We start from the raw sequence: 14906 nt of genomic DNA, 5'->3' as shown, positions 1-14906 counted from the left end.
TGTCTTATGTACTAAGAAGATAGTGTACCGATCAAAATACAGTCAACACGAGCTAGCTTAGTCTTAAAGATTTCTGCTCATGAATTGGGAGGTTCAACTTTATTTTTTCGTTAAATTTCTTATTCTAAATTCTAATATATGAATGACCGTAAAAAATTATCGAAAGATCTGATATAATGGATTAGAAGGTGTTCACATGAAATAATTTTTTTGTCGAGATTGTTCAATTTGAACTTTTATTAACAAAATCTTTGAAACTCAAAACGAACAACAAAATCTTTGAAACTCAAAACGAACGAACTCGTAATTGATACCAACTTTGAGTTAAGAGATCAGATCTTCGAATGTGTGATATAGTCCTTTGATAAAGAAGGTTAATAAATACCAGGTGACCGGGATAAACAGAACTGCAAGGGTCTCAGCAATGGCAGGTTCTACTGGTGGTAACGCTTCTTCCAATTCCTCGCCTACTCCTCCTCCCCCCAAAATTCTTCTGGCAAAGCCTGGCCTCGTCACCGGTGGAGCAATTTCCTCTAAGATTGGGCGCGGCGCCGGCGCCGATGACGAATCCGCATCAATTCGGTCCCGTCTCCCTTCTCTTGGATCCCTGAATCTTCTCTCCGATTCCTGGGACTTCCACATTGACCGTTTCCTGCCGGTAAACGATTACATACTCCCTCTTTTTTCTTTTCGCGTCTTGTTGCTATTGAAATTAGGAACTGTTCCAGTAAAATGTGTTTATTGATGGAATTTGGTATACTTAAAGTCTTTTTGTTAATTGATGAAATGCTCGAGTGAATCGATCTCTTACACTCCGTTTGAAGTAGAAACAAAATCATCTTAAGTTTTAGAGTTAATCAGCTGCAGAAATGGGCGTTTTATTTTTGGTTAGATGATACTGATAGAGTTGGATCAGTTGGTTTAGAAACATTTTGTCTCTTTACAGTTCAGGAGAATATCATCTCTCTAGGGTTTCACTTGCAGTTTTTAAGGGTTGGGAGGAGATTTGAGAATTGGTGGGCAGTACGATTAACATTTTCTTTACTGTTCCTCTACAGTTTTTGACTGAGAATACGGAGTTCAAAGTGGTGGGAATAATTGGTCCACCGGGAGTTGGTAAGTCGACGATCATGAATGAGATTTATGGCTTCGATGGAAGTTCTCCAGGTGAGATATCTCTGATGCTACGTTCTTAATTTGTTTGTTCTGTTTTTGTTCACTTCTAGATTCAAGTGACCAGCAAATAATGTCTTTGTCTAGTTCAAATTTTTGGCTGCTTGATCCTTGAGTGTGTTTTCCTTTGGCTTTTATTTTTCTGCTTGCTTGCCCCCACTTAGTCTGCTCATCCCCTGTCCAGACTGAGCTCTAGAAAATAACTATCCCTACAAGATGTTAGGTTTTTGTATTGAAGAAGAAAACTCCATCGACTTTGTTCAGAGATTTTCGTCTATGGTTTTCAGCCATTTCGAGTCTTTTGAAAGCTGATTATGGAGGATCTGGATCATGTTGTTTGAAGATGCCATTTTGCATTTAAGATGTTGGATATTTTTGGAATACTTTTGGGATATTTTGGAGTTAGATTGAAGCGCTTACCATGTAAGTTGGTGTTTTCATTAAACAAGACTCCTACAAATGTAGTGTTCATCCTATTATTTTATTTATGGATTTTGCAAGTTTTTCTATTGTTTGTCCTCAATCTTTTAATCAAGAATCTTGTGAAGGCTACAACTTTATATGCTTTAAAGGCTAAGTATTACTGCAACATCTGTTTCTTGTCATGGACAAAATCTTCGTCATTCCTCATCAGTACTTTCCATTCATAGTTTCATCCTTCTGTACATGTTTCAGGTATGCTACCACCATTTCCAATTCTATCTGAAGACGTTAGAGCCATGGCTAGGCATTGCACGTTGGGCATTGAGCCACGAATTTCTTCAGAGAGGATCATTCTTCTGGATACTCAGGTGTTTTCCTAGTGAATATATAATTCGCCATTTTATGTTTTAGGATAACTGGATCAGGTATTTGGATAGATAAATACATTATTTCTCACTTGATTTTTAAGTTTTCGAACTTTTCAAAGAGAATACTATGATCTATATAGTCACAATTATATCCTATCAGCCTAGAATGATTTTTGCATTTTCAATTTCCTTGACAAAGATTTGAAATGAAGCTAATTCCAAAACAAAAAGTGGGTGATTGATGCACTTTTAGAAGTGAGATTCTCTTTTTTTCTGTAAGAGTCGTTCCAAGCTGCGGAGATTGGATTATGGTCCGAGATTAGTCCTTGCATGCATAGTGACATAACACAAACATACTTTCAAGCAAGTAACGGATGCTTGTGCTGGTTTTTTTTTTTTTTTTTTTTTTTTTTTGGGGGGGGGGGGGGGGCTAAATTGTAGAAAATACCCCTATACTTTGAGTTTTGTTTCAATAATACCCCTAAACTTTAAAATGTTCCAAAAATACCCCTAGTCTTTCAAAACATATTCTAGTAATAGTATTTTTTAAAGGTCAAAGGTATTATTGAAACAAAATTTCAACGTTTTCTATCCAAAACTTAACTTCAAGGGTTTTTGTGAACGTTTTTTTATAGGCCGGGGATAATGTTAACTTTTGAAAACCAAGTTGTATTATTGAAACAAAATTGTAACACTTTTGTTAACGTTGATGAAAGCTAGTTTTCTCATAAAAGAGGGGGAAAGCAGAAATCCTCTTTGATGGATACTCGTTTTGTCTCGCTAGTTTGAATAACAAAAAAAAAAAAAAAAAAAAAAAAAAAAAAAAAAAAAAAAAAAAAAAAGAAGAAGAAGCATAAAACTAAACTGAAGTGACTGAAGTGAAGGAACAATATTCTTTTATAGGTTTGACTTTTTATTTCTGTTTCTTGAGTGACCGGCTAATGGTGATGATGCATAAATCTTCTGAATTCTTGTGATGTGAGATTTGTATAGTCTTATATTTTCATTTGTTACTTAAAGTTTTGCATGATAATTTGATAATTGCAGCCTGTGTTCAGTCCTTCTGTTTTAGCTGAAATTATGAGACCAGATGGTTCATCCACCATCTCAGTTATTAGTGGCGAATCTCTATCTGCTGAATTGGCTCATGAACTTATGAGTATTCAGGTAACACTAAAGAGAGCCTTCTTTTGTCTGTGTTTTGGAGGGGTTGGGGGAATGGGTAGCAGTCTGAAGAGCTTTAGAGTTTGACCACATGATTACACTAACAATGCTATTATGGTGTGGAATTATTTATCCATTGTAGTTATGATCTTACAAATTTCTTCCCGTTACTCTGCAAGGATTCCTTTAGCTGGGCATTCTTCTAGCGTCCATTTGCAATATTGTCCTTGTGATATCGGAGGGAGCTCACGATCTAAATATGTGGCGTTTGATGTTAACTGTAAGTAGTAGGAACCTTTATCTTGATCATCTGTTCTTAACCATGTCATGTCATGAAGCTCATTTTTGTCGTTGCTCTATCATAACACTTATTTCTTTTTTGCAGGTTGACTTGCTTAAACATGGCTTGCCCGATCCATCTTCTTCTGTTTTCTCTCATACACAAAATTCTAATGTAGGATCCGAGAAGGAACACAAAGATAAAGTTTCTGCAAGTGAAGAATATATGGCTACTCCAATCTTTGTTCATGCAAAGTGAGTGAAAACCTTCTAAGATTTTTTTACATCTTTTCAACAAGGTCGCCTCTAAACTTAGAAACCATTAACAATAACAAGGAAGAACATCCTTCAAGGCACAAGCTAGTAGGCGAGGCAGCATAGACTCTATTTCACATCCATACCCCACGAAACCATGAAATCTGCTGTTTAAAAAATCTTGATCTCCTAAACCTTACCCCTAAATCCTCTTAGTCATCTCCAGCCTCAAAATCTGAAATAGTATGTAAAGAATCTCGTTATTTAAAGAGTTTAATTGTAAGAGCCCAAACCCACCGCTAGTAGATATTATCATCTTTGGGCTTTTCGTTTTGGGCTTCCCCTCAAGGTTTTTAAAACTCATGTGCTAGGGAGAGGTTTCCACACTTTTATAAAGAATGTTTCGTTCTCCTCCCAACTGATGTGGGATCTCACAATCCACCCCCCTTCAGGGCCCAACGTCCTTGCTGGCACTCATTCCATTCTCCAATCGATATGGGACCCCCAATCCACCCCCTTTGGGGCCCAGCGTCCTTGTTGGCACACTACCTCGTGTCCATCCCCCCCCCCCCCCCCCCCTCCTTCGTGGCTCAGTTTCCTCGTTGACACATCGGCTGGTGTCTAGCTCTGATACCATTTCTAACCGCCCAAGCCCACTGCTAGTAGATATTGTTCTCTTTAGGCTTCCCCTCAAGGTTTTTAAAACGTGTTTGCTAGGGGGAGGTTTTTGCACTTTTATAAAGAATGTTTCGTTCTCCTCCCCAACCGATCTGGGATCTCACATTGATAAACCATAAATTATCAGGAGATATAGTTTTAGAGTAACAGAAGAATTAGCTAAGAAGTTAGAAATAAAATCTGCAAAGAAATGCACACCTTCCGAACCCAAAATTTCCAATCCCTATTAGAACAATTCTTAAACCTTTAACATTTTGCTCAAGGAATATGGTAATAACTGATTGGTACTCTGTTTCTTTTTTTAAATCATGAGCAGAGTGGAGGATCCAGATCTTGTTCCACACAACATCTTGCAACTAAAGAGAGCATTTGCACAATGTTTTAAAACCGCCTCATTTATGGGAGACAAGGTCCAAAGTGAGCAACTACTTTCCTCTGTGGTTCCAGATACCAGAAATTTAGATGTTGATGGTGAAGATCGAAGGTTGCTTTTCATCCCAAATCGAAACAAGGATGACTCGACAAGAGGCCAATATGAAAGTTTTAACTTAGCTTTGTGGAAGCTGAGGGATCAGGTACTTGGTTCACTTTTACCTTTTTTTTTTTTTTTCATCTACCATTTATATATATGGTTTAAATCTCTGAGTTTTTATAATTAACTCATTGAGCATCACTTGTGAAGGCGTTGTACCTTCGACAAAAAGGTCGGAGGTTCAAATCCTTACCCCTACTTGTTGAACTCAAAAAACTTTTGTACTTCATTTATTCGAGTTCCTAAACTTTCAAACATTCCAATTTAATCTTTTTACTTTGTCTTAAAAATCTATTTTAATCATTGCTATGTGGACACATGTTCGATGAAAAGTATCTCATAGTTTTCTAACTAATTAATCTCCTTTACCTTCAGGTTCTATCCATTCATAGTTTTCTAACTAATTAATCTCCTTTACCTTCAGGTTCTATCCATGAATGGCACGTCGTTTTCGAGGACTGTTTCAGAACGTGATTGGTTAAAAAACTCAGTGAAGATATGGGAATTGGTGAAGAGCTCTCCCATTGTAATGGAGTATGCTAGAACGCTTCAATCTTCAGGTATGTTCAGGAGATAGTTGGATGATATGGTTCTGTTCTGTTTGTAAAGGAAGAACAAAAGCATGGTTAGTTGCATAGCCTTTAGTATTAGGCTTCATCACTAATTCTCCATTCTACTGAGCTGATCTCTGCTGTTTCACTTCAGCCATCATACATGGTATAGATTTTTCTTTTTTTTGTTAGACAGATCGATTCGTTTGGTGATATTTTCAACCGTCCCATTTATAAATGTATGGAAGATTATCCCGATCATATTATTCATTCTAGAACGTGGGAACGATGTCAATAGAATGAACTTCACCATCAACGCCAAGTACCCATAAATGTAGTTCTTTAGGGTCTGGTTGGTATGCAATCTTGATTCTATATTATGTTTTCATACATCTACTGAGCCAAAGAGATTCGTTGGTTATCTGTTTTTAAACATTGTTTTTTACTTCATCGAAATTAGCCTGCTTGCGCCTTGGTTGGAGGGTATTTGCAACAACGTTGAGACGCTCTCGATAGCGTCTTAGCGCCACAACACAGTCTCTTAGGGGCCCCGAAGGTTGGCTCCACAACGCTCAACACAATGTTACAACCGTAGTGTATGAATGGAAGCAATATGAGTAGCTGCCAAAAAATATTCTTATGATGTGCAAATAGTAGAGGTTTACCATCAAGTTAGCCACCTTGCTATAACCAAGAAAATTTGGTTCAAAGATTAAAACCGTAAGTTGTTTAAAAGTTGGGTAATAATAATAACAATAAATTGGAGCTGTTTGGAGAGTTTTGAGGTTTGCTCATGATTTCAATTGGAGCCGTAATCTTAGCTTCAAGCATTTAGTCATGGGCTTCTCATTCAATGCAATCTACATCTTTATCTTTTTTAGAACATTTTCTTGCAAAGCTACGAACATTTGCAGCGCAATAGCCATTAAAACGAGCCAATATGATTTTACAATAGAAGTAGAGGCATTCAAAACTAAATAAAATAAAAAGTAAAAAAAAAAAAAAAAGAAGAAAAAGAAGAAACGTTCTGTCACCTATTTTACTCTACCATAGCATCGCCTGATGCTGTAGAACCTGAACTGGAAGAAGATTTTCCTTTGTTCTTCTTGCCTTCACATTCAAAAAAGATGAAAAATTAATAGGGGATTAGTACAAAATATGGAGAAGAAACAATAAATAGTCAAAACTTGCCTTTGCTGCTCCTTAATTGCCTAAGCCGGACACTCTTCTTCACATGGAATTTGGTCGATGTTCGATTGGTGTTTTTAAGTTCTATATCAGTGCAGAAACAAAAGAAAATTATCATTTAGAGTGAAATAAAGCAGGCACAAGTGAAAACTAGTTCAATCAATTCATGAGCCATACACCAAATTGGTGTTCTGATTCTTTTTCATTTTTTTCATACGACAGGTTTTCTCGAAAATGAGAAAAATGGATAAAAGGGGGGGCTGGAGAATGCGAGTATTATTCGAGCACAAAACATAACAGTACCAATTGTCTATTCTGTTGCTTTCTTCCCCTGATGAATGGGATCCAGCCAAAAATGTTAATATTGTGAATCACCCAAATGATTCTCAATTATTTTTCACAAGAAACACAAGCAATTTGTAACAAGTGGGAAATATGCCATAAGTGGGTTCAAAATGTGAAAGGTGCAAAGAAGCTATTGAATCCAAAGATACTATGCACAAAACACGTGCATACACATATAGATACCCCAAGGACTACTGGAAGAACAAGACATTGCACAATAGACTCACATTTCACAAGTTCTAGCTCTAAAGTTAGTATGAGAGGTGAAGAAACGTCCTGTAAAGATGAGAAGCATAGTCCAAAATGGGGAAGGAGATTCCCTATTGTCATAGCTCTCCCATCCAATATGAAGGACCTTCCCATCCAATATTCTCTGGCTTTAATTTATTTGAGCTCTAGTTCGGAATCTTTGGCTAGAAACAAGTATAACAGAACATTTCACAGCATTGAGAAGACTTTTAACACTTTTCTTGATTAACTTGTCTTTTGCACCTCACACGTGTAAATTATACATCCAATTCACCAAGTTTAGTTTAAATGATCCATATGCCAATTGAAAGAATTCTTAGCAATCTTCCATGGCTCAGGCTTCGCTTCAATCCTTTTACTTTATTAACAAAAATCACAGTGCCTATACTTCTATCTTATTACTGTAAACTCTATTTGTTTGTGCCCCTTAACCCTATCACAAACATGATTGTCATTAACAGACCGGCCTACGCTTGCACTAACACAATTTCTAAAGTAGCTTCATGGTGAAAACTAACTTAATGCTCAAAAACGAAAATATTTTCGAAATAGTTCTCCTAGAGCCCTTCAACAAGTTGAAATTAGATGGAAAGACCACAGGAAGTTGACAATTGAAGGAACAGTTCAAATACGAAAATAGCAATAGCATATGAAAGAATTACCTTCAGCAACAGCCATTTCAACATCTTCCATGTTCGTCAGCCCCATCTGTAAAGCTTCCTTCTCTTCCTGCAATTAGCAAGAATCGAACAAAAAGAGAACAATCAATCCGCATCACAGATACTTTCAATTGAAATACATAGCACAAAACAAACGCAGGCACATAGAATCCATACTCTGCGTTTTTTCTTCATCAACTTCCGCTTACGCTTACTGGAAACATAAGTAGGCTGTTGCTTGATCTTTAGCTTCTTCGTCAAGGGATCACCATGGGCGTCCCTCTTCGTCTGAGCTTTATGAGCTCGTCTCTGCTTCTGAACCACATTGAACTTCGCCATTGTCTTCAACTTCCGGATTCGTTTCACCACTGAAACCCTAAATTTGAGGTATTTATCCCAAATTAGGGTTTTTATTTTCTACGAACTGCTTACCTTAAATTTTTAATTTCATTTTTATTAAAATTTTCACTAATTCTTTTATTAATTTTAATTATATTACGTATAACCCAAAAACTCGACCAACCTGAACTACCCAACTCAAACTATACAAGCTGGGTTCGGTTAGACTTTTTTCCGTCTGGGTCTGGTTGAACTTTTTGTTCAGGTTACAAATTGACATTTTTTTTGTCGGGTCAACCTGACTAACCCGAAAATAGTTTTACAATTCATCTCAACCCTCGAAAATACAGTTACAATCCAATTAAGAATATTTGACATTTGTCACTGTGTTCGTGATGCGTTGTAACTCATAAATGTTTAATATTTTAATTTTATGAAATTTGGTTATTAATGTAATCTGTATTACAAATATTTTTTTAATAATTAAAAAAAAAATAACCCGACACCTCAATAATATATATATATATTATTTATTATTATTATTATTTTAAATTTTTTTTAAGTATTAGCTAATTTTTATTTTTATTTTGCCTTTATTATTATTATTATTATTATTTTGTCTATTTGTACAAATGGTTGGTGTTTATTTACCAATTGTGCCATTATAGTTTTGAAGTACGGTGTACGGTCCATCTTTTAACATCACACATTAATTATTTAATTAAAACAATTTTGAAAAAAATGTGGTTACGTGTTATGACTTCTAACTATTATTCCATTTTAATTTTCACATTGACATAAACTTCCAAGTCTAGGGTTCGAGCATGATAGCTACTTAATTTTTTAATTATTACTTTATTTTATATCAAAATCTATAACATTCTATATTAAATCCCTCAACTTGTTAAACGTCTCCCGATACCCCGTTCTTCAACTCGTTTCAATTTAACCCTTCAAATTAAATAGCGTTTTTGGGTAACAAATAAAACGACAATCATAGTTGAGCTATTTTATGGGCATAATAATTGTTATATGGTTTGATTATGAGCTCACGACTGCTCGTATAGTGGTGTGACATGCTAAGTAGGAATCAGATTACACCAAAAAACACTAGAACATTGGTTGACATTGGTTTGATTATGAGCTCACGACTGCTCGTATAGTGGATTGTGATGTCCCACTTGGTTGGAGAGATAAACGAAGGGTGTGAAAAATTCTCCCTAACAGACACGTTTTAAAACCATGAGGCTGACGACGATACATAATGAGCCAAAACGGATAATATCTGCTAGCAGTGGACTTGGGCTGTTAAATAACTATGAGGCTGACGACGATACATAATGAGCCAAAACGGATAATAGCAGTGGACTTGGGCTATTAAATAACCATGAGGTTGACGACGATACATAATGAGCCAAAACGGATAATATCTGCTATCAGTGGACTTGGGCTATTAAATAACCATGAGGTTGACGACGATACATAATGAGCCAAAACGGATAATATCTGCTAGCAGTGGACTTTGGCTGTTAAATAACCATGAGGCTGACGATGATACATAATGAGCTAAAACGGATAATATCTGCTAGCAGTGGACTTGGGTGGCTGTTAAATAACCATGAGGCTGACGATAATACATAATGAGCCAAAACGGATAATATCTGCTAGCAGTGGACTTGGGTGGCTGTTAAATAACCATGAGGCTGACGATGATACATAATGAGCCAAAACGGATAATATCTGCTAGCAGTGGACTTGGGCTATTAAATAACCATATAATATCTGCTAGCGGTGGACTTGGGCTATTACATTTAATGACTTCCCGGAGCTAATTAACATAAAATTATTGCAAAATGGAAAGGTCGGCCCGAAAGATATTTTCACGATACAAATATTCTCTTAAATAAAATAAATATTTAAAAATATGATTCGAAGGAGTGATGACGCGTCCACTTGAGCAATTTCTTTGAAACAACTAACCCTGTTGAAAATTGAAACGGTCGAATTATTGGACTTTTTTTTTCTTCTGATTCCTTAGTCTATTTTATATTTAAAAAAAAAACCTTATCAGATATTGATTGCATGAAAGTCAACATACTTTATAATATATAATATAAAAGTATGCATAAAATATTAAAAGCGTTACACATATAATATGAAAGTATGCATAAAATAGTAAAAGCGTTATTCATGTTCAAGCAAGTTTCAAAAATATAGTTGTGACTATTACAGACGAACGAGATCAAGTAAGGTCCTGGCTCTCTGCTCGTATTTGTGAATTCAAAGGTACAAGAAGAGGGACACCATTTTTCCACTCGGATTGTAGTAGAAAACGTGTGAGATCCTCAGTTGGAGAGACAAACGAAACAGTTTTTTATAAGGGCGTGTAAATCTCTCCCTATCAGACCCGTTTTAAAAAAAAACCCAAAAGAGAAAGTTAAAAGAGGACAATATCTGCTCGGTGGGCTTGAGCTGTTACAAAATGTTATTTGAGCAGTAGTGGATCGAGGTATTGGTTTCAAATATAATGGGTCGGGTAATTTCTTAGTTCTCCGCCCATACGTGCAGATTCAAAGGTATAAGAAATGGGACGTCATTTTGCCCTTTAAACTACAGCCTGAAGTGCTATTCGAGTAATAGTGGATCAAGGTATGCAACGAGTAGAAGTCATGATAAAGAGTCCTAGTCTCGGAAAGAGCTATTCGTATAAGCAGTATACTTTTAAGTTTCGTATGGGAGGTAACCCTATGCCACGTAATGACGGTAGGCTCCTAAAAAGTTGACGGGTGTAAAAATAAAGATTATATTCATAATTTTTTAATTTTAAGTTATTGTATTAAAAGAAATTATATATAAATTAGAATGGTTACTTTAGATTGTAGTAAGCAAGGAATAATATAAAAGGAAATTGTAGGAAATAAAGGCCTAAAAGAATAAAAATAATATAAATGGTATCCACGTTCACGTTTCCAAATCATAAAAACTCCCACAAAATCCCTCCATATCCCCACAACCATTCCTCAAGGACTGTTCCTTCTCTCTCTCGCTAATGGCGTGCTGCTGAAATTCAAATCCCCTCGCCGTCCACCATCCTCCTCTTTTGACCTCACACGAATCGCTTTCTAATCTCCACTTTTCTCGGAGAAATTTCATCCTGATTTCTCAACTCTGTATATATATCAATCTCTACTTGTTTCTTGTTGTTTAATCGATTTTGTACTTGTTCTTCTTTTGATTAGATGCTGTAATAATCTCTATATGTTGCTGATTCTTAATCGACTGATTAGATTGTACCTGTGATTTTGATTTTCCCTCTTTTTCTGAGATTTTCGGATGAATCTTTACTTCTGGAGCAATTTTGACGAATATGTCGAACATTCCGACTTCGCTTTCTGAAATCTGCCTCAGTTTCTTTCGTCTTACCATGTCCACCGCCGATCCTTGGCCATTTTCCTAATCTCCACCACTGTTAATCGATTTTAGGTTTTTTTTTTTCGTTTTTTTCTCTGATTTCCTCCTTTTTTTTCGCCGCGATGAGACGAATCAGAGGATTCAAACTCGGCAAGCACATCCGGCGGATTTCGAACTGGTTTCTCCGGAGACGACGGCGGAGTCGGACTGGATACTCACTGTTGAGATCCGGACGGTCTGTTAAGCCGATTTCCAGCCTCTTAAGCTGGGGAAGGCGATTGGCGAATGGAGCGAAATCTATCTGTTTAAGTAGGAGGAGATTGAGTTACGTACCGTTAGATCGCGATTCGGAGGAGAAATCCGCGGCGGTTCCGAAAGGTCACTTGGCCGTCTACGTCGGCCAGAACGACGGCGATTTTCATCGAGTTCTAGTGCCAGTGATCTACTTCAATCATCCTCTGTTTGGCGAGCTTCTGAGAGAGGCGGAAAAGGAGTACGGATTTCATCATCAAGGCGGAATCACCATTCCTTGTCCGTACTCCGAGTTCGAGAATGTTCAGTCGAAAATCAAGTCCGGTTCCAGTTGCCGGGAACCGCCATGGAAGAAGCTAGGTTGTTATGGACGTTAATTTACTCCGCCGACGACGACGGTGAAGATTCCAAATTCTCGAGGATAGTGACGCTTAGACTTTACCATAATTTATTAGGTAGAATTTTAATTTTTCCTAATTTTTTTTTCCTTTAATAAATTGTGGTGGAGTTTATTCCTTGGGCTATTTCTGTACAAACCATTACATTTAGGTAAAATTACATTTTAGTCCCTATAATAATACCTTTTAGCAATTTAGTCCTTACAAGGTAACTAAGTACAATTTAGTCCTTTCCACCCTAATTTTACTTTACACTAAGTTAACAAAAAAATCGAAAAATAATAAAATTTTGAAAAGAAAATGACTTATATAAAAATATAGGGACTAAAATGTAATTTTGTTTAGGTTTTAAATGGAAATTAGGTTGTTACTCCCGAAATAAAAAATATAAAATTAGGGAAATAAAATATAAAATATGTGTTTTTTCAAAAACAAATATACGGTCATCTGAAATTGAATATTAGAATTAAAATAATATAAATGAAGGCTAAAAATATATTAAATGACAATAAATAAAAAGTATTAAATAAAATATTATATAAATCAATAATAAAATAAAATGGACGTGGTTGCCCTTTCACACCCGTTTTTTCACGTATTAAATTAAATTAAATTAAATTAATTAATAAATAGTGATAGCCAACTAACAAAACTCAATTAATTTAAAATTACATTAACTTCAAATCTTTCTCCATCATATTTAAATATCTTTGTAGAGGAAATTTATTTTATTTTAGACTAAATAAACAAATATATTTGAAAATATACATAAAAAAATCCCAATGGAAATATAAGTATATTCATGTGGGGAAATTTAATTTGGGTATTTTTTTTTCAAAATATCTAAAAATATATTACAAAATTTGAGATTTAAAATAATTAATTAAATGTCTCCTATTTTATGTGGTGATATATAATTTAGTATGTTATCTGTAGTCATTGTTTAATAAGTTAATTTTTAATAGGTCCTCAAAATTTTTTAACTTATCTAATAGGATCCGACCTACCAAAAATTGAAAGTTTAAAATTTTATTAAATGTAAAATTTATTTTTTTTAAAAAAAGAATTGAATACATCAAAAATTTATTAAACACAAAATTTAGGTTAGGCAAGTAAAATTTGCAATCGACCCACCTGATTATATATATATATATACTATTTGCGAAATGCTTATTTTTTTTCATTAAAATAAAATTTTCTTATAATAGAAAAATTAATAAAAAGAAAAAAAAAAAAAAAGGAAAGAAGATAATTTGGAATTCTTTATGTTTATAACGATAAAAGTCATGATCTGGAAAATCTATAAAATCACTATTAATACATTTTGATTGGTTGAATACTTAGTGGTGTGGTTGTTATATTCATATTGGTATTGGCCACACATTTCAAATTGGTCCCTATACTCTTCTTGTCCTCATAAAATATACCCCTAACTTTAATTTATTTACACTTTTAACCACATTCAATTTCAACCAATTTCCAAATTTTCCTTATTAATGAAAATTTTAATAATTTCTTTTAATTCCCCTTTTTGGTCCAAATATTTTTTTACCAAAAATAACAAAAAGAATTATTCCCGACAATAGCTACGATGAAACTGATAATTTTGTACCATTCAATGTCTAGAAGTAATGAGAATATCTCGTTGCTCTTGTCTTAGAACGTCGAATCAAATAGGTGTTCGGGTTCTCGTTCGATCCTGCAATTATTAAAGCTGCAAACAAATTTTATGATACAAATCGATTGTTCTTAAGACACAACCTAAATAGATTATTGAGTTTTGATACACGGAACTATTTGTACGAGTAAGACTAATATTATAGCTTTGCTTGAAAACTAAGACTTTTTCTTTCACACAAATAAAAGGAACTTTATCCATTTGTTTTCTTAATCTTATCATCGAAAATTATAATATTTTAAAAAAATTCAAAAAAATACTTTTACCGGTTAGTTTGGGTAAAAATCGACAGTCACTTTATTTCAAAATTATCCTTAAATTTTGAAAATTTTCATTAATACCCTTTTAACTTTTTTAAAAAGTTCAAAAATTACTGTGAACTGTTAATATCATGTTTAAAAAATATTCATGAAATTTTAAAATTAGCAAAAAGTTTATTACTGTCAATGTATGGATGCAAACTGTCTATCCATTTACCATAGATCATCTCCAAGTTTGTAATATAATATATATATATTTGTAAAAGTTTATCTTTAAAAGTTACCGTCCGTTTTAGGGATTGACGACTTACCCATTCAATGACTTTGGCACTGGACGTTCCAAAAATGGGGTACTATCGGGTCGGGTGAATTCAATAATAGATGCATGTTGGCATTTCAGCCTTCCTTCTCCTTTCAAGGCCACCCGAAAGAGAATCCAGTGTTTCTTGGTCGTGAATATCTGAATAGGACGAACCGCCCCGTGGTTTGCTTCGGAACTGGAATGTGAGGCATTTTTTTGAAACATTTTCAAAAGTTGAGAGTATTTTTGAAATAAATATTAATTGTTTGACTTAAATATATTTTTTAATTTTTTTTCGAGAGATATTATCGAAACTTTTAAAAGTAGGATATTTTTGTGACGTTAAAGATATTTTTATTAATTAAAAAAATGGTTGTGATGTATTGTGCGATTTTTTTAATTT

At 34.7% G+C, this 14906-nt stretch overlaps 3 protein-coding genes across 3 annotated transcripts; 2 read left to right on the top strand and 1 right to left on the bottom strand.

The window, feature by feature from the left end:
• Window positions 1-354: 354 nt before the first annotated feature.
• LOC111801051 (uncharacterized) lies at window positions 355-5815 on the top strand. The gene is made up of 8 exons (XM_087126030.1): window positions 355-658; window positions 1059-1167; window positions 1849-1964; window positions 3012-3131; window positions 3319-3408; window positions 3514-3662; window positions 4657-4915; window positions 5297-5815. Exons 1-8 carry the CDS (start codon window positions 425-427, stop codon window positions 5447-5449), a joined length of 1230 nt encoding a protein of 409 aa, XP_086982156.1. The 5' UTR covers window positions 355-424; the 3' UTR covers window positions 5450-5815.
• A 493-nt stretch (window positions 5816-6308) lies between these two features.
• LOC111801050 (uncharacterized) lies at window positions 6309-8255 on the bottom strand. The gene is made up of 4 exons (XM_023685017.2): window positions 8042-8255; window positions 7868-7934; window positions 6615-6695; window positions 6309-6533 (listed from the first exon to the last, which is right to left on the bottom strand). Exons 1-4 carry the CDS (start codon window positions 8201-8203, stop codon window positions 6463-6465), a joined length of 381 nt encoding a protein of 126 aa, XP_023540785.1. The 5' UTR covers window positions 8204-8255; the 3' UTR covers window positions 6309-6462.
• A 2938-nt stretch (window positions 8256-11193) lies between these two features.
• SAUR36 (SAUR-like auxin-responsive protein family) lies at window positions 11194-12390 on the top strand. The gene has a single exon (XM_023683049.2). The coding sequence runs from the start codon at window positions 11737-11739 to the stop codon at window positions 12241-12243; it is 507 nt and encodes a 168-aa protein (XP_023538817.1). The 5' UTR covers window positions 11194-11736; the 3' UTR covers window positions 12244-12390.
• The last annotated feature ends 2516 nt before the right edge of the window (window positions 12391-14906 follow it).

The sequence above is a fragment of the Cucurbita pepo genome, chromosome 8 (genome assembly GCF_057944985.1).
Source record: "Cucurbita pepo subsp. pepo isolate OVF chromosome 8, ASM5794498v1, whole genome shotgun sequence".
Classification (NCBI taxonomy): Eukaryota; Viridiplantae; Streptophyta; class Magnoliopsida; order Cucurbitales; family Cucurbitaceae; genus Cucurbita; species Cucurbita pepo.
Note: the sequence above shows the minus strand (reverse complement) of the source record. Positions and strands in the feature narration are given on the sequence as shown.